A 19,534-nucleotide genomic window follows, 5' to 3' on the forward strand; every position below is an offset into this window, starting at 1 on the left:
TTCGATTCTTATAGGGTTGAACTAGAATTTATTATATGTATGATATTTAATGATGTTAACAATAAATGAAAGATTTTTTCTCTTTTTTTAATTAGCATTATAAAAATAACAATGAACATAATTTAACGAGTTAATAATAACTAATTTATTATAAAAATGAACTTGCTAAATAAATGATAATGATTAAAAAAGAGATCGTTATTTAAAATACTATTGAGTTTTGAAACTATTTATAACATTAACTTAGAAACATAAAAAGTGATGAGTCTAACGAGTGGTTGCATTCTTGACGTATTTAAAACATCACACAACAACGGCGATATCTTTGTTCAAGTGAATGAAATTCACAGTGCAGTAGAATATGTCATTAGTGATGGAGAATATAAGTGTACCTCCCGATTTCCTAAAGGAACACAACTTATTGTCCATCAGCGAGTTTGTATAATGGACTGTGTTATTCCTTTAGACAAGAAGTATATTGAAGTCCGCATGTTCAATGCGGAAGAAGTACTTCCGGAATTGCTTGGAAACAATTTGGTCGATGTCAATGCGTATTTGGGAACACCAGGCCCAAGCCAAGCAATTGATGTGAAGTCGCAGACGGTTATCCCAACCGCACAAGGACAACTCCCAAAAACACAACTGAGCACAGACGACATCGACGAGAGTCGGTGCATCCCTTTTAACCAATTGAAGACGGCTCATAGCTGCAATTGCTTGGTCAAAGGCGTTGTTCTTCATAAAGACATCGTACACATGAAAAACAGTGGAAAGGCGTTGAACATAGTCTTACAAGACAGTGAAGGGTATGAACTCGCGTTTGTTGCGTACGACGCTGTCGCAGACAAGTTTTGTAATGGCATAAACATCAATGACACCATAGTCGTGAAGAATTGTAGTATCAGAGTCCTCAAAGACAACGAGATAAATAAGGCATCGATCAGGAGTGTCAGATTTAAAGCTTCCATCAGCAACAAAACAACAATCGCGAGTGCAAAAACACCAGTCATGTCATTGATCACACAGATTAACACGTTTGACGAGTTATTAATGATAAACCCAACCTTCAGCGACTTCCATTTTGTGTGCTACTTGAAAGGAAAAGGCAGCAAACAGTTCGTCAATGGCGAAGTGAGTAAACCAACGGTGACAATCGATGTCGTCGACGCAAGTAATTACTCCCTCAAAGTCGATATATTTACTGATCGATTAGTTGATACAATTGAAGACGTACACATTGGAGATATCGTACTTTTGAGTAAAGTGCAAATCATCAGAAAAGATGAAAACAATTTTGTTGGGAAGATGTCAGAGGCCTCTGAAATATACAAAGTCGACACTTTCGAGGCTATTGAGGACCTTATGGGGGAATTCAAGGGGGAGTACAAGAAAGAGGCGTACGACAAAGTTGTTGTTGTCCAAACAAACAAAGGAAATAATGTGGCAAAAGACCTTTCTTCCTCACGGAAGATCTTGTCTGCCGAGCCCATTTCTCTTCCAGTGTATTTAGAACGTGTGAAGAAATTGGCTCTTGGGTGTTCGACAACAGTTTTAATACGTGGAACATTCAAAGAAGTTAAAACTGATAATATGAGTTACACGGGGTGCCCAGACTGCAAAAAGAAAAAGGGGTTAGGCGTTTCTTTGTGTGTGAATTGTAAGAAGATGACGAGTTCCATTTACTTCTACGTAGTGATTGCGTCTCTGGAATATGAAGAGGGTGGCAAAGTGTTTGAGCACTGGGTGACGTTCTTCAGTAATGTTGGAGAACACCTCTTTAAGATGGCTGCATGTGAAATGGAGAAGAAAAATATATTAGAGAGAAAGGAAGTTGTCAACAGGACTGTAATAGGAAAGAATTTCAATTTGTGGGCGAAAGGAACACACAAAGAGAACAATGAAGTCAACACCATCATCACACAAGTGAACTGATAACTTGTTGTTTTTCACAAAGGTTGTCCAACAATAAAAACGTAAACCAAGTTACTCCGCATTCGCAGCCTGCTGCACTAAGTCCCAGTGATGAAGCATAATCTTCTGCACAGCATAAATGGCGTTTTTCTTTATCTCGGCGTTGTCTGAAGTCGTGAGTTGAAGCAAGTCCATCTTAACACCCAAATCGTTCATCACTTTTCTTCCCAAGGGGTGATATCGAGCAACCTCTCCCAAGTCAAAACAAGCAACTGAAACACACACCGGGTCTGCCGACTTGTCGTTAATCACGTTCTTCAATTTCCTCACCAACGCCCAGTTGTCTCCCTCAAACGCGGTGACATTCTCGACCCAAAATTGCTCCGATCGGTGCATTGGACTCCATCTCATAGTGTTTGACTTGAGTTCGTCCAAGTAGCACTGGATGCTGGTTGTTTCGGTCACTTTCTTCTCGATCACCTGTCCGATTTCTTCCAACAGATCTTTGATATCGGCGTCGGTGTATGTTCTTGTCTTCAAGACGGGAATAATTCTGTTGAAGTCGTGTTGGACCAACAGTCTGATGTACCAGTCGACTTGTAAAATGTTGTGAATGATCATCAAGACGATTCTCATCAGTTTTTCGACCTTAAACTTCAAAAAGATGTTTGTGAAAATGGAGATGAAATTTTCGGGGAATCCGTGTTCGACCAATTTTTCGTCAAAGGTCATTAACCACACGACGTGGAACATCCCGTAGACCAAATCATTGTCCGACGTTGCAACCAATTTATCGTATGAATCCGAAAGCACGCCGAGTGGAATTTCATTGGCAAACACTTCTCTATATGTCTGTTTGTTTAACAACACGAAGAGTGACCAATTGAATAAGTGGAGTAATTGGAATCCCTGTTTTGTCTGGTTGTTCTGGGTGTAAATGCCTCTGATGATTTGGAAGTAGTTCGACATGATTGGTGCGAAGTCTGCGAACGTTCCAGTAGTAGTCGCGAGTGTTGTGTAGACTGAAATCGCGCTTTCCAATATCGTCAGGTTGTCTGTCTTCATCAGTCGAATAAGCCGCGAGCACACCTCGACCGTCTTTTTGATTTCCATCTCAGCAAAGAGTGGAACTCTATTATTATCCGCCGCGATGAATTGTTGGAGTAACAGAGTTGTGTTTTCGATGACGGCGGGATGTTCCGAGTCGATCAATAACGTGTAGAATATACTGATCAATGTCTTTAAGTCCATCTCGTTCTTAATTTTGGCGCGCTCAACCTCGGCTTGACCAAGGTAACGAGTCAAAGTACTCTTATTGTCGTTCGAGAGGCTCGCGTTGTTGTTAATCGCGTTGTCCAACTCTTTTTGCTGGAAAACACTTGAGATTGGAGGAACGTTCAGTGCTGGTGTATGGAACATCGTTCTGTTTTTCTCAGTTGAATACTCCCATTTCTGTTTTTCTCTCTGTGATTTTTGTATCCTTTTTTATTATTGTTTTTTAATTGTTTTACTAGTAGTTATAGTTTCTCAAAAGTTACAATTCTACCAGAAATTTGAGATTCTGGTTGAAAACTATTGAGCCAATTCGTTTTAAAAATTCGAATTAGTTTTCACTATTAATAATTCCCCAAGAAGTAAATTAATAAATTATGTTAATAAAGTATTATAATCATAGTATTTTATTATATAATTTGAATAACTAAGAAAAAGAACCAAAAATCAAAAATGGTGGAACAAAAGAACATATAAGGGAAAAAAAGGACATTACACAAAGAAAGTTTGGACATCTTGGGTCTGCTCCTGCGGGATGCCGAAATCAAGAGGTTCGGTGCTGTTGAGTATGTAGTCGATGTCGTTCACGTCAAGGTCTCGTTCATCAAACAGGTCTACAGAGACGTGTTGCTCTTCCAAGTAGAAATTCTCTGGGTCGTTCTGATACTTCTCAAGAGAGCTCCTATAGAAGCTTAACTGATTTTTGAACCAGTCTTGAATATCACTGACGACATTTTCTTTCACGTGCTTCGGTGGGTTTGAAAGAAAGTAATTGTAAGACGAGTGATAAAAAGTGTAATCAATGAGTGCGTGTGCGTACAACAAAAAGAGTGTTGCGTCTTCTCGTTGGGAGAGCAATACACACCCGCCGATAATACTTTCAACTAAATCGCCTTTCTCTGAAATGTTATTATCTGTTGTTGACCACAAAAATGCAAACTCTTCTTTTCGAACGTCTTCGCATCGCCTAAATGAAGCGAGTCAAATATTTCACCAAGGGTCTGATTTTTGACGGTGTGTATCCGAAGTCCGCTGTACATTTCAAATGGTATTTGTTCGTACTTTCTCAAAAATTTTAAGACAAGAGAGGAAACCCGTTCTTCCAAATACGAGTCTCCGTAAAATTCATTTTTCTCATACTCTTGGTCTTGGCTGGAATAAGCTTGGTTGAGTTGCAACAACTCGAAGAGAGAATCTGTTTTCATTACGTTAAGAATTTTTGACAGCACATCGAACGCGGTGTACTGTATGGAGTGGTGCACAATTTGAGAAGTCATGAACCTTGGCTATCTTTTCTTTGTTTGCTCTTTTGAGTTTGAAACTCTCAATTATGAGTCTTATGCAAATAAGTGTTATTAAATAAATTTTTGTTATTTATTTACCATCTGTAGTTACTATTACTTATTTTTATTATCGAAGGACCTTTTCCAAAAACTAAACTTTTTCTTGTTTTTTATATAATAAAAATGATATTATTATTAATATAATAAAATAAGTGAACAAAAAGTAAGAAACAAATCTTCTAAAATACAAAAGATACTAAAATAAACTATTATAGATACCACTTATAATTACTTTTTGAGTAATTGCTTGCCGGCTTGACCATTCTTGAGTTGAGCAATGATTTGACTCATAGGATCTTCTCCAGTTCCGTGTAACATCTGTGCTCTATTTGTATCGGCTTCTTTTTGTTTTCTTGCCTGTCTCTCCTCCTGTTCTGCAGCGATAGTGAAGCCAATAATAAACTCTGCGAACACCCCAAAGAATGTAAGTGTCGAGTAAATATTTTCGGCATTGTCATCTCCAGTGAAGTAGTATAAAGTCTCTTTAAATAACGAGTGGACTTGGTTGCTTTTTGCGATATAACTTTTTGTCTTGTTCGTGCACATCTCGATCGACTTTTTAAAGCCATTAAGTTGTCCTCCAGAAGCTAAAGTGTCGGTGTATGTTTTATTCAAGTTGACAAGCTGCGCCTCGACTTGTCGCAATCCACCAGTGATTGTTGCCAAATCGCAATCGACATCACAACACACCTTTAACTCAGTTTCAAGGGCACTCACGTCGACAGACGTTGTGAAAAACTGTGCGTATGATTGCGTCTTTCCAATGTATTTTAACATGGGTAATATTTCGACTCCAAATCCATCAGCTCTTTCTAATGTGGAGCATCCACTATTCACAAAATTGCCAGTGTTGAGGATAACTGTTAGTACTCCTTTCAATGCAGAAGACTTCTTAAGTGCATTGCAAGCAACTTCGATTGTTCTGAGTGGTGTTAAGTACTCATCTAATTTAGTTAAGATGTCAGAGCACTGTTCTGCCATTCGAGCCTTTTGGATGACAAAAGGTTCTTTCAATATAGTGAGAGCGTATTGGTCTACACTGGTGTATTCTTTAATATCACCAATTTCATTCTCTAATTTAAACCCCTCTGAACGTTCTAATAATTTCATCAAAATTCGAACACTTTGATCGTCGACCTCTCGACTCTCGCCATTCAACATGTTAAGTAAATTACTAACTACAACTCGACTTTGTAACAACATGAAAGCATTTCTTATATATCCAGTCACTATCCTCTTTTTTCCACATGTTATGTCTTGCTTCTGTTCCATCATCAAAGCAGGTGGTGGCGGTAAATCACACGTAACAAGTCCCATCTTTGTTAAATTCTCTTCAAAGTCGACTTTCACTTGTTGTTTAGTTTCAATATCAACTATTTTCCCTTTCAAAAGTGTTCTTTCAAACTCAAAGGAGTCGATTGCCTTCTTCGATGATTTGATTTCGGCGATCATCACATCACGTGGTGGAAATTCAACGACTTCTTCAGTCTTCTTTCTAATCAATTCCGTTTGTCGTTCCAAATCTTTCTTTTGCTCTTCAAGAGTCTGAAGTTGTTGAGCTTTAGTAAGAGTCATTGAAACTATTTTGTCCTTTTGCTCGTTCAAGTCTTTTAAAACAGCTCGTTGCTTCTGAATGCTTTTCTCTATGGTGACCCGTTCAAGGTCAAGTTCCTCCCGTTTTGGTCGTAACAATTTGTAGTCATCCCACCCCTTTCGTGGTTGATTCAAGTCACTGAAAGTCCCCAAGTCACTTAAAATTTCGCGAAGAACTCGTTTCACGATATCTGAGTTGTTCAGTTTCAATTTATTCCCAACGTCTTGTTCTTTCATCAAAGCGATAATTTCAGTTTTCGATTTCCCATTCATCAAACTCTGTAGTAACAACAACGTGTTTTCGACAGTTTGCACGTCACCAGAACTCAGTAATTCTACTACATTAACAAACCGTTTTGTTTGCGTTCTTGATGAATACGCTTGCGCAGCAAGTTCAACAATGTCGGGACCACAAAATGTCGTAAGAACAAGGCAAATTTCAGCAGCTTGTCTCGCAACATTAACAGGAGTGTCTTTGGTCATCAGCTCGTAGAGTGTGTTCCCCGCTTCACCCCACCCAACTATTGTATTAAAACCGTATTCATCAGACATTAAAACACGTAAAGCAGTCAACGCGTAACTCTGAGTGTTTCCATCAGTCTTTTTTATAGAGTCGATGATCTTAGAGACACCATCATTTTCAATGAAGTGTTGAACGTACTCGTGCTCGAGCAATTTCTTCTTTAAATTGAACATCAATTGCTTGTGGAGAAACGTTCCTATTTGTTCCATAAGCGTTGCATCTCTCTTTGCAGACTCTTTCAAAGTTAATTTTAGAACTAAAGATTCCCCAGCACTATACTTTGGGATTTCATTCGTTTCAGTAAGTATGATATAATTTTCTTTGTCTGTGATATTCGCCTTCTGAAAAATGTCTCTTGGACAATCTTCCGACACAGGGACTTCGAAAATGTCCGCGGTATAGTCTTCATGAATGTACTCAACACGTAACATTCGTTATTCTTTTCAGTTCGTTTCTCGAACTCAAAATATTTACCCTTTGTAATAATCTTTTGACAATTTTGCCTTTGTATAACAAAAAAATATGACTGAAGTTGACAAAATAAGCATTACTATTGGTAATTTTCTTAAAATATCTTCAAAACAAAATGTCTTATTTGTAAATAGTCGCTTTTTAGACTTTATATAGATTCTTTTTGAAACGAAATTATTCGAGTAGTTATTTTATTATATAAAAAAAACATTTTAAAATAGTAAATTTAATTAATATTTATAAAAGTTTAAATGTTATTTAAAAAAAATTTTAAAATATTTCAGTAATTGTAAATAAAACTGTCCCAAGATTGAAGCAGCCAAAAACACCAACTTAAATTGAAACTATTATCATGGGCTTTTTGGTTAATGAAATTGAGTTAGGTTTTGAAAATGCACATGATAATAAAATATAATTGAGTTTATGACATTAACAGGTTAGATTTTTCCCTTGTGATTTTTTTATAAAGGAAAGGTATTAAAAAGTAAAATTTAGTTTGGTTTGAAAAATAAAAAGGAAAAAAACGGTTAAAGCTACAAGGCGGTTTTTTTGTCCGCCGAAAACTTAAAGAAAACAAATAACACTTAAGAATTAATTGGACTAAGATTTGTCAATACTCGATTTTTGGAAATCTTTTCGTAACTTTCTCTTTGTCTGGCTCACTCTTTTTGAGAAAACAGAACATCCGAGAGGAAATTTATCATATATAGAGTTTTTACACTTCAAACATATTGTCAGAGAGTGTCGAGAGCAGCAAGCTCTTTGACACAGAGAGCATTTCTTTTTAGTTCGTCTTTCTATTTTCTTTCCTGGCTTTTTTTGATGACATCGAACAGAACATGCTTCACAAACTTCATGTTCTTGGTTCACATTCACGGCTTGCGTGTGTGTGAGTTTTTCAGATAACTCGTTATTTACAGTTTCCAAGACCCAAACTACTCTCTCTTGTTCTGTCTTATTCATCATAGAAAAGGACTCAGTGATCCACTCTTCACACAAAGCCTTTCCCAAAGATCGTAAGAATTTTGCATGGTTTAATGGCTTATTGAAAGTGTGAGTGATAACAAATGTGTTTGTCATAGCAACAACCAATATGTTCTTGAATAATGCAAATGTACACCGTCTAGAACGGAAGGGAATATCACAATTTGCACACAGTAAATTAAATATGTCTACGGGGTACTTTAAATTGTTGTATACATCGTTCAGATTCGACTTCTTACCATTCTTTATCAAACCACAATCTTCAAGAAAAGTGCACACGATAGGAACCATCTTAGATTTTGAAGGAGAAAACTCATTTAAAAACACATTCCCGCATTTCCAAAAATGATTCGAATAAGGATTCATTTCTTATTCTTTTATTCTTTTTTCTTTTAATTCAGAAATTAAAGTTGTTTTATGTTTAGATGATTCTTCTTTGGAAAAATCGGAAATTTGAGGGTTTTTCTTGGTTTCATACTTATCATGTTTTTTGATAATTTTCAATTCTTTTTCTAGTCGAGAAAGTTCGATTTCATGTTTAGTTTGAGCTGCTTTATCTTCATTTGGCAAAAATTTACTTTTCCTTAATGTCTCGATAATTTCAATGTTTTTATTCTTCCAAATTTCCAAATTTGATAATTCCACAAATCTTGAATCCATTTGAATTTTGTAATTTGACTGTCCACTCTCTCTGTTTATAGAATTAATCAGTTTATCTGCCAATTGCCTCCCGATATGACCATTTTCATTCACACACCCTTTATAGAATTGGAACATGTCGACACAAAGTCCACTTTTTGTATCAACCAATAAAATATATTCGAAGCCTCTTTTTATAGGCTTCATTGGATTATATATTTTATCCTCTGCCTTACCCCAAAATTTAAACATTCTCTCGTCTATGCAAAGTAATTCTCCAGGAAAAGAAATTTTTTGCATTTTTTCTTGTAAAATTTTTGTGATTTCGTAAATACCAACTTGATGAATTCCATTTTTACGTAATTCCTCTCTCTTTGTTTTATCATCACAGCGAAAATAACGACATAATTCGTTAAAACGAGTAACACCGAACAAATTTGCACAAATGGGACCCCAATTTCCGGGTCATAAATATCTTTCGTGGAAAGTTGCCATTTCATTCCAGCGAGGTAAATAAGTGTACCCAAAAATACCAAAACTTCGGTGTTGGTGACTTTTTTAAAAATATTTATGCTATTTTTATCTTCGTTTGCCTTTTGGTTTATTCCATTTACGATAAAATTAACAATTTTATCGCAAAAATAATACAAAAATATTGATTTGGGATTATTCAAAATATTTTCATCTAGCGTAAATTTTATTTCGCGGCTTTCTTTTTTAATATCTACAATTGTTGGAATGATTTCAGGGATAATGGGACTTTCAACCCACACCATTTTTCTTTATCTGGAACATTTGCTGATAAAGGTTTAAAGTTGGTTTTATTCAAAAAGGGTTCCGCTTCAGTTTGAATTTGTTGCAAATGCTTTTCATTGTATTTGTTATCTTGTGAAAATTCCGATGTGTTACACATTTGTTGAGTATTCACAATGACATCATTTTCAAAATCGTAAATCAAACCTTTAATCATTTCATTTTCATCATCCGAAATTATTTCATTTTCAAATTGGTCATCAACTTTTGTATCCATGTTATACTTTTATCTAAAAAATAAAAATTCGATTTTTAAATTTTAAAAATAAAAAAAATAAAATAATTTTTAAATAAACAAATATTGTTAAATGGTTAATGATAAACGGATAAAAAACCTTCTTATAATTTTAACATGTTAATAAAAATCTGGAAACATTATTTATTCCAAAAACCTTATTTTTTGACAAAAATACCTTTTTTTTGTTATTTGGTTTGGTTTTTCAAAATTATTTTTTGTTTGAAATCTTGGTTTTTTCAATCAAAACTTAGACAAATTGACCAATTTGATTTTTTACACACAAACGTTGTAACAACAGAGAACGGTGCTGTTGTTTAAAACAACGGTTAGGCAAACATTTTGTTGTTTAAAAAGATATATACAACAAGATAATTCGACAACAAACAACTTGGATTTCATCTTATAAAAATAAAAACAACGAAACAAATCATACTCAAAAAGAACACCACGCTTGGCAGACTCAAATATAGATTGTAGTTCTGCAGTCGAGTAATAGTTATTCGTAAGAAATGTTGTTTGGACGTCAGTTTGCTCTTCGAACGAGTGTCTTAAAAAAGTTGAAAAAATATTCACGACAAAAAGCAAAATTCTTCAAGAAAATGATCCAATAAACTCGGTTTGTTTACGGTATTTTCCTGTTATTTTAGGTAAACAACAACATTAATAATACCATATATTGACAAACAAAAAAATGACTTTAACCCCATTTATGTTATTGGTTGTGTTATTGGAAAATAGTTTGAATAATAGTAATATTTATTAACCATCCCTAATTTGAATTTTTTCGTCAACAAAGAAAATATTTTGTTTGGAAAAGTCAACTAAATTAAATAAATATTGTCAAGTGAGTTTGAATCGTTGACAAAAATCGTTGATATGTTAAATAATGCATTGGCAAATAGGTATATAACTATTCAACACAACAATTTTTTTTATTCGAATACATCAACGATCACTCAGACAACCCGCGGTGGTTTTTTTAGTTTGGTTTAAGTACAAACATTATAACCTTATATCTATGACTTATTCACAAACAATAACGCCACAATATGACAACACATCAGTTTGTGAACAAGTCGAAAGCGTTTATTAACACTTAAAAGGTATACAAAATGCGTTTTTGGGAAATGATGTTTAAGAATAACAAGACTATTCAAAAATATAACGTTTTATAAAAAGTTAAATAAAATAGTGAAAAACCCATAAAATTAAACTAGTCTTAGCTAAAAAAAAATGAATGACGGTTAAAGTCAGAATGAACACTTTTTTGTCTGCCCGATTATACACGTCCAAATAATGCTAAATTTATATGCATTTGTTGCGTTCTTTCCTTTAAGTTCTTATCTCCACAAATCGTTAGACCCATAATTGTGCGACTTGTTAAGTCCTTGAAGTCGTGTTAAACTGAGGCTCTTTTACCATAGTTGTTAAATCATACTACTATAGTATCATATCACATCATATCAATAACACAATTCATAGACTGTAATTTGTTCTTTGTTTCGTTTCGAACTCGGGTTCTTCTTTTATTCTACCCAAGACTGCGTCCAGATCAATACGATCCAACATAACTTTGATTATGTCATCAAGCTGTATAACGGCATTTGTAGCATCAGAGAGTCTATCCATGTTGTCGTGGACTTTGTTTATTTTTCATTTATTTTGAGGTTTTCATCTAATCGGTTGGAATTAAATTTTTTCTCGAACCACTTCACTCAAGCAATTTGTCACAAGTTTTAAATATGTAGCTTTTTGTTCAACAAAAATATATTTTTACAATCACAAGAAGTTATTGTAAAAAGTTCCATTTTTAGTATAAGTGATATAACTTGTCACATTCTTTCTATTTTAAACAGTTGACCGAAGAGTAACAACATGAATTAATGTTGTAGGATCATTTGCTGCATCTGGTATCGTTGCTCATATTATTGAAAATACAAAGAACCACGAAATACAATTGTTTGTGTGAGAGATTGTACCAAAGTCTTCAATAACCATAGGTTGTAAATTTAAGATATTAAATAAAAATTACATAAAAGATTCAAAAACCAAAAAATATACAAATAGAGAAGAATGTTACAAACTTTTAATTTCAAACAATTTATGAATGATGATACATTCCTCAATATGATAAACACGTTGTACGTTTTACCTTTTTTTCAAACCAAATGAAATATTAAGTTTTTATAAAATAATTGTTAAAGAGTTTGTAAATAAAATAAATACACCTTGCAACAATTTTTTGACTATTTTGAACACACTTGGATTCGTGGTTATCCAATAACAATGTGGTGCCAATATAATCAAAACAACAATCAAACAACATTGCTGAATCGTATCATTCCATTTTATGAAAAGGCTTTTCAAATCGCATCCAATTGAATACGAATGGATACATATTGTATCTTATACGTAAAAAGAAGATATAAAATGGTTTAACAAATGTTACAAGGAAAATTCAGAAGAATAATACCAAAGTACATTCAACAAAACAAATTGATTGTAAACGTCACAAGAATGTATTACAATAAAATGATAACAAGTATTTCATTCAAAAGCTTATTGATATTAAGAAAATTGTTGTTCATTTTACACAATTTGAAATAAATAAAAACGAATATAATTTAAATTATCCCGTGATTGAAGAAATTAATCTTAAATTAATTCCAATTGATGAAAACGACGAAGAAATAATCAAAGTCGAAAATATTCGAAATGTTTTTACATTCGAGAAAGAAATAGTTAAAACTATTAAAACCAAAAGAAAAGAAACAAGAGAGAAGAAACAAGACAACAAAGCAAATAAATGTCAAGAAAATTATCAAGTTTTTAAATTAAACAATTTCCACATAAAATTATTTGAATTGTTTTATTGTTTTTTATTTATCTTTGTTTTGATTTTTTGTGTAAATTTAAACTTAAAAGTTGTTGTTTGAATAATTTATATGTTCAAACAAAAGGATTTTATTTATTTAGATAAAAAATATCACAAAAACACTTATGACAAATTATATTTTTCAAAATATAATTTATAAAACAACAATTGTTTAAAATAACAATAAAAATGTTTGAACCGTTTAAATCACATAATTGTGTAGCATAATTAAAATTTATCAAGAAGATGGTTTGTAGCAAAAAAATATTATTACAATAAGTGATTTGAAAAATTGGCAGTATGAGTTTTCACCCCATCAAGAAAACCATGGAATATCAAATAGTTTGTTTGCCAAGATTTTGTTTTTCAAAAAAAAACTTTGAAAATTCGCTCTTTCTGTTTGTTTAAATTATTTCCTGTTATTTTGTTCAAATCTATTATTTAATCAATGGTATTTATTTAGTTTATATGTTCAAAAATAATGGTCAAATGGTCTAAACATTATTTATGTTGTCTGTTCTGTTATTTGTCATTTAGTTATAGAATGCTTTGTATTTTTGTATTGATTTTTGTATTTTTTTTACAAAATATCAGAATATTTTTATCTTATTACAAAAAAATAAATAATGTTTCCAGACTGACTTGAACTTTAGAAAGTCACTCGTTTTTGTAGTTTTTTTGCTTAAAGAATAAACTAAATATTATCAATCCAAATCCATTTGTAAATAAATTACAATAAATTCAAATTATCATTTTAAGGCATTCACCACATGACCAAGTGGGCAATGCTGCACCACAAATGTTAAAACAAACTGTTGTTTTTCTTTGTTTGCAATCGTTTTCAATATACAGTTTTTCTATTTTTTTATGTACTCGTTTTATCGATGTTTCATGTGAATATCAAAGCATACATTTCAATGCTTTTATTTTCATTGTTTAAAAAAGTCTTTATTGTATCATAATATTTGAAATAAAAAACGAGGATGATGGAAAATAAAAATTATGTATTAAAGTTTTTGTATTGTTTATATACATTGATTTCACCCATAAAACAAAGACGTTTTAATACAAATATTCAAAATATAATAAAAGTAAGAAAAAATCAATAATCTTGAAGTTTTACAATATGAATAAGACGAACATATCTTGTCAACTGTACTGACTTTACCGTTTAAATAGTTATATTTTACAACAGTCTCTATTGTACCATCTTCTTATTCAAGTTTTGTTTTTTGAATTATTTGTTGTTTTGTTTCAGTCTTCTTGTATCCCAACCTTGACCACTTCAAGCTAATATGTTTGTACGAAGTTGTTTTTAAATTGTTTTATTCTGTGATTTTTTGACACAATTGACGCCTTATTTGTCTAACTATACCTATCTAATCAAACTGTTTTTCTTCACACTCTTTGAGTAAATCAATAGTTCCAAAAAGTTGTCACAACAAAACATATGTCATTGTCCAAACAATCGATTAAATGTAAACATCATTATGTTCCTTGTTGGGTTAACTTTGGATTTTTCTTTTTTATTTTTGATATAGAATTTAGTTCCAGTAAATTATGTTTTTTACTGTAAGTAACAGTGGTATTATTTGTGTTAGAAAACGTGTTAATTACTTGTTGTGTTTTGGATTGAATTCTCCTTCATAATACAACTTTATCTCAGAAACAATTCAAGATTCACAACAGTATAAGTTTCAATCTATACATCTCTGGATTTTCTGGCATGTATACTCTAAAAGAAATTCTTCCATGTAAAGCCACATCATTTCATCTATTACCACAATTTTACCCTGAAAATATACATTCTAAAAAAAATTAATTAAATATGTCGTATAATTCGGCTACAGATTATTCTTTCTGAAGAGAAGTACATAGTTTTTGATATCTATCAAGTTTGTTGTTAAAATGAATATCATATAACAGACAATTTAGATGATATAACATGAATATGGCAAAGTAAAAAGGAGAAACACCTTTTGAATACAATTTTTAATTATTTTAATTCTAATTTTAATTGTCATAATTACAATCTTTATGTTGCCACTCTAATAAAAGCTTTTATATAGTTGACATATATAGGATACCATTTTCTAGCTCTTTTCTGATCAACACGTTAATTGACGTTTTCAGTGATTAACTCGAAACATTCATCATTAAAAAAAAGCAGTCAAGTTCTGTATTTAATATTGTTGTCGATTTTATGTTGCAATTTTATCATATAAAAAAATACAAAACCATCATCATTTGCTGTAAATTAACATTTTCCAACACATTTGACAACTTCGATTAATTAAATTTTTATATTTATCAATAACTTTATTATTATCATTTTCCTCATTATATTCGTCACTCGAATCATTGTCACCATCATAACTATCTGACTCCTTAACTATATTTTTTTGTTTTTTTATTTGTTTTTTTGTTTTGTAATTTTGTTTATAAACTATTATTTCTTTTTTATTATAATTACACCTCTTTTTTAGTAATAGTTTTTTGAATTATATTAATAGTAAAATAATATTATTATTACTATAAAATATTTAACAATTATGTTCTTGAGTTGTTTTTTAAAAGATGTTTAATTTTTACATTTTTAAATAAAAAGCACATTTACAATATTTATAAAAAAAATCATTTATTTTTGTTTAATGTATAAAAACTGTTATTCTGGTCAACAAATGGCAATTCGACCTTTTTTGTCTTTTTTTTACTACATTATAATTGCAAAATATTAGTTGTTATCCATAACTGCAATTGTAATGATTAGTTATTTAAGTTAACTTATATTTGAATAGAAACATACTATTAGATTGTACGGTAATATTGAATATTTTGTACATAATAGTATTTTTAGAAAAAAAAAACTGTAAAAAAAAGTCCGAAAGTCACGAATGAATTTTCTTCTAAAAGTACTTCACAAAATTCTTATTTTTACTTCCAAAATTTGACAAAATTGCCTAAAAATTCCACACAATTGGCTGAAATATTCCACTGATCCATATTGGCGTGATAACCCCACGGCGTTTACCAGAGGCCTTTAAAAAAGGTGGTAGTTTATTTAATGACGTGATCATCCTCTTATAATCACATATTCATGATGACTGAGTGCAAACCACAGACAATTTCTTGTGAAGTTGTTCGACCGATTGCATGCAAAAAGATCAAAATGAGTTTCCTCTCTTCAAGCACTTCTTCGGCAAGCAATTCAAGTTACTCCTTCTCTGACAACTTGGTGAAATTTTCTCAACACCTGAATCTGTTCAGACCAAAAGAACCAATTCCTTCAAATGCTGACAGTGATAAGGAAGAGTCTGAAGAAATGAATTCTTTGGAAACAATCAACGAGTCTGAATTTCAATACTCTTTTTGAGTATTGGAAATGCTTGTGGAGTGCTTTTTTCTATTAAAACTGCACTTTTGTTATATTATTGAATTGTTTTAACTCAAGTCCTTGTTTTGATCAAAAACCTGTAATATAACTAATAAAATAATTAATATACCATATAATATACCATGTCAATTGTTTTATTTATCATAATCATCATTATATAATACCAATCTTTATGGGGAAAATGAAGCTTAATAACAACATGATATTTATTTTAAAAATTATAAAAGAAACTATATAGTTTTAAACAAAAAAACTGATAAGAACTAATTACAGTCAGATGGACAAAACACGAGTGTGTCCTGTATGTGGATCAAACGAAATTTTTCACGATGTAACTACACGGGTGGTATGTCGTCGTTGTGGTACAATTTTAACACGTGAATCTTACATGCAAGAGTTTGACGAACTTAATAAGGGAGTAGTTCGAGGAGTTGTTCGTCGTAAAGAGAATTACTTCACGGACGCATTTTCCAAATATCAAGACCAAATCAACGCACTCAAAAAGAATAACCAACACGATACTTTCTTTGGCATAGTGGAAGAGATGTCACATTTATTTGCAGTGTTTCTTTGCCCACGGTATAACGCAGACACGAATAAGGTCATCGAAACCATCAGTGGCTATTTCAAAAAGGTCAAAGAAACAACAGAAGACATTGAATCCAATTTTTCGGAACAGCTCCGTCTTGTGAGTACGATGAACAAAGGGTTCGCTAAAGTCAAAAATAGGGTTATTTATCAAATGAAGAAAAGTAAAGGGATAGCAAACAAAGAGGATGAAAAGAATGCAGAAGAATCGAGTTCAGAGAGTTTTAGTAGTTATTCAAGTAACAGTAATGATGAGGATAGTAGTTTCACAACTTCAAGTGTTTCCAATTTCACAGAGAGTGACAATGATACCGAATCCAGTGAACCCGTCACAAAGAAGAAGACTAAAAAAGCGAAGACGACGAAAAAGACGACGAAAAAATCCACAAAAAAGTCGACCAAAAAAACAACCAAAAAAGCCACAAAAAAGGATGAACAATCTGAAACAGAAACAAAGAGCGAAGCAAACGACAAACCGTTCTTTGCAAAGGAAATGGAAGAGTTTAAGAAAGCGCAAGACAACTTTGACGTCGAAGAGGTCAGTACACAATTTGAGCAATTCAAGAATGGTGTAGTGAAGTTAGTAGAAAACAAAATGAATGATAACATGTTAGTCACCGAAGATATGAATTTTTCGAAGAAAATGGTCAATACTAGTACGGTAAGTAAAGGGAGATGTTTTGGGGTCGTTGGACTTGGTAAGATCGAAAAGACTGGAAACCCTAAAGAAGATTTACAAGAAATTGTCACACGAATCACTATTATGCAACGTACTAAAAACGTCTCGTCGATGCCAGTGACTTTTTTACATATGGCGTTATTGGAGAATGGAGTGAAAGTCCTTCCCCGAGTGCTTTTGAAGGATTTTGCTGAATTAGGGTTTCCGTTTTTTGGGTATGAGGAAATTGTGAAGTCGTTACGCGAGAAGCACGACGGTGGGATTTTCACGTTCAAAAATTTGGTTGAATTTGTCAACCCGATGTTCATTGAAGAAGAAGAGCCATACTATAAAACCCTTTTGTCCATTGACTTAACTAATTTGACGGTGGCGGATAGGATATCATTAACTGTGCAAGCTCTCTATTTGCCCAAAGAGATTGGGGAGAAAGCGTTGGCGATGTATCAGTACATTGTACATAGTTGCGAAATTTCAAGTACGACCGAATACATGATATTTGCATGTGTATTTGAGGCGTTACGGTTCACGACGAGAGGATGGGAGACGATGGACCCGAATTATTTCTTGTTCAAGTACATAGAGAAGTATGGAAGAGTCGTTTCTGCTGTTCAGAATATCAACGTGCCGGATGTGAGTGTTGTGATACGAACTGAACGAGTGAAACAAATTGGAAATGCCATGGAGAACATTTCTATTGTTCAAAAGACGGAATTGAAAGAAAAGGTAGCGAAGAAGATGACAAAAGTGATGCGAGCGACTGAGAATTGGAAGAGGAGAGTGAGTGGGAAAGAAGAGATATTGTTTGGTGATGAAGATGAACGTGCTGAGACACTGATTGGTTCGAACACTACAACAGTCAATGGCAGTGACACTGATTCGTTCAAGAACACTGAGAACAAAGACGCGAAAATAGAAGAATTAAAGAAGGAATATGGTTTTATTGTCGAAGATATAGACAGCAAGACTATTGGTCCAATGATGTGTGAGAGTGTATCTATCGAAGATGAACAAAAAGAAAAGGAACGTGTGACGAATATGATGTGTGAGTGGATTTCAAGTGACAAGAAAAGCGAATTTAAGGCGGTGAAAAAGTTTGCCAAACCGGTTCAGTCTCCAACAAAAGAAAAAGAAGACTCTCTTGATTCAGAAATCGACCAAATGCTCATCACTCCCCATTTCGATTCAAAAGTGACACAACTCACAGTGAAGTTACAAGAGACGTATCGATTCACTAAAGAATTTACAGATCAAATCACTGCCAACCAGTTCAAAGAAATTACAACGGAGTTTGGTGTTATAACAGTGGACGAACAGACCATTGCGTGCAAAAACGTGTCGCTGTTTTGTATTGATGAAATCACACGAACGTCGCGAAGTGACACATTTTTCTTTACAGAGTTCCCATTGACAGAGACGGAACGTGTTGTGATTGACATATTCTCGAGACTGTTATGTGTCGATTTTGATACATTTAATGACAAAATTAAAGAGTATATATGCGCGATCGATGAGGTGATATTGTCGTTCCATCACCGAGTCCTTAGTAAAGAGAAACTTAACAAGCGAAAGGCGAAGAAGACGAAGTAATTACTTGATTGATAGGTTCATGGTTTTCAGTTCCGCACCACTGGTCAATAGAAGATAAAATCATTCTTAATATCACTCGAAGCGAAGGATAAAGAGTCTTGAGACGTGTATTTTGTTGTGTGTGTCCAAATTAGTACATCCATATATCTGATGGAACGTTGGAGTGAAGACGGCATCCATTGAACTATATAAAGTCATCCCATCGATAATGTTAAATATCACAGTTTGGTCGTCTGGGGAGTTTATTGAAACAACTTCAGTACGGCCAGGTAACAACTCTGAGATCTTTGGAGAAATGTTGTCGTCTCGACTTATTAAAAATGAAAAGAACTCAGTCCCTCTCTTGATTATAGTCTTCGATGGGGTATAAACCTGAAGCCCAGATGATGTAAAAAAGCCAAAGCAATTCGTTTCAGTCATCAGCAAGAATGCAATGTTCCGTTTGCCATAGATGTAATTGGACAGAACATACGATTTGCTCTTCACATAGAAGTCACTCTTGCTGTCGACTAATATCTCTTTACATCGGAGCTCCGTCCAGTTGTTGATGATGTGAATATTGTCGCGGAGAAACTTGATGTCGTCGTCGGTCGCTGTGTTTGCAAAAATGCCCATATCTTTTTA

General features: G+C 33.1%; 6 protein-coding genes across 6 annotated transcripts; 2 read left to right on the forward strand and 4 right to left on the reverse strand.

The window, feature by feature from the left end:
* Positions 1-261: 261 nt before the first annotated feature.
* On the forward strand, positions 262-1,932 carry EIN_176550 (hypothetical protein; the record flags this gene model as incomplete). The annotated part of the gene is made up of 1 exon (XM_004260551.1): positions 262-1,932. The coding sequence occupies one exon, from the start codon at positions 262-264 to the stop codon at positions 1,930-1,932; it is 1,671 nt and encodes a 556-aa protein (XP_004260599.1).
* A 51-nt stretch (positions 1,933-1,983) lies between these two features.
* EIN_176560 (vacuolar ATP synthase subunit H, putative) lies at positions 1,984-3,330 on the reverse strand (the record flags this gene model as incomplete). Its single annotated transcript, XM_004260552.1, has 1 exon — positions 1,984-3,330. One exon carries the CDS (start codon positions 3,328-3,330, stop codon positions 1,984-1,986), a length of 1,347 nt encoding a protein of 448 aa, XP_004260600.1.
* Positions 3,331-3,675: 345 nt separating this feature from the next.
* On the reverse strand, positions 3,676-4,460 carry EIN_176570 (hypothetical protein; the record flags this gene model as incomplete). The annotated part of the gene is made up of 2 exons (XM_004260553.1): positions 3,676-4,082; positions 4,124-4,460. The coding sequence occupies 2 exons, from the start codon at positions 4,458-4,460 to the stop codon at positions 3,676-3,678; spliced, it is 744 nt and encodes a 247-aa protein (XP_004260601.1).
* Positions 4,461-4,754: 294 nt separating this feature from the next.
* EIN_176580 (hypothetical protein) lies at positions 4,755-7,073 on the reverse strand (the record flags this gene model as incomplete). Its single annotated transcript, XM_004260554.1, has 1 exon — positions 4,755-7,073. One exon carries the CDS (start codon positions 7,071-7,073, stop codon positions 4,755-4,757), a length of 2,319 nt encoding a protein of 772 aa, XP_004260602.1.
* A 9,371-nt stretch (positions 7,074-16,444) lies between these two features.
* EIN_176590 (hypothetical protein) lies at positions 16,445-18,910 on the forward strand (the record flags this gene model as incomplete). Its single annotated transcript, XM_004260555.1, has 1 exon — positions 16,445-18,910. The coding sequence occupies one exon, from the start codon at positions 16,445-16,447 to the stop codon at positions 18,908-18,910; it is 2,466 nt and encodes an 821-aa protein (XP_004260603.1).
* Positions 18,911-18,982: 72 nt separating this feature from the next.
* EIN_176600 (hypothetical protein) lies at positions 18,983-19,525 on the reverse strand (the record flags this gene model as incomplete). Its single annotated transcript, XM_004260556.1, has 1 exon — positions 18,983-19,525. The coding sequence occupies one exon, from the start codon at positions 19,523-19,525 to the stop codon at positions 18,983-18,985; it is 543 nt and encodes a 180-aa protein (XP_004260604.1).
* Between the last annotated feature and the right edge of the window lie 9 nt (positions 19,526-19,534).

This window comes from Entamoeba invadens, assembly GCF_000330505.1.
Source record: "Entamoeba invadens IP1 unplaced genomic scaffold scaff_1105074725183, whole genome shotgun sequence".
Taxonomy (NCBI): Eukaryota; Evosea; order Mastigamoebida; family Endamoebidae; genus Entamoeba; species Entamoeba invadens.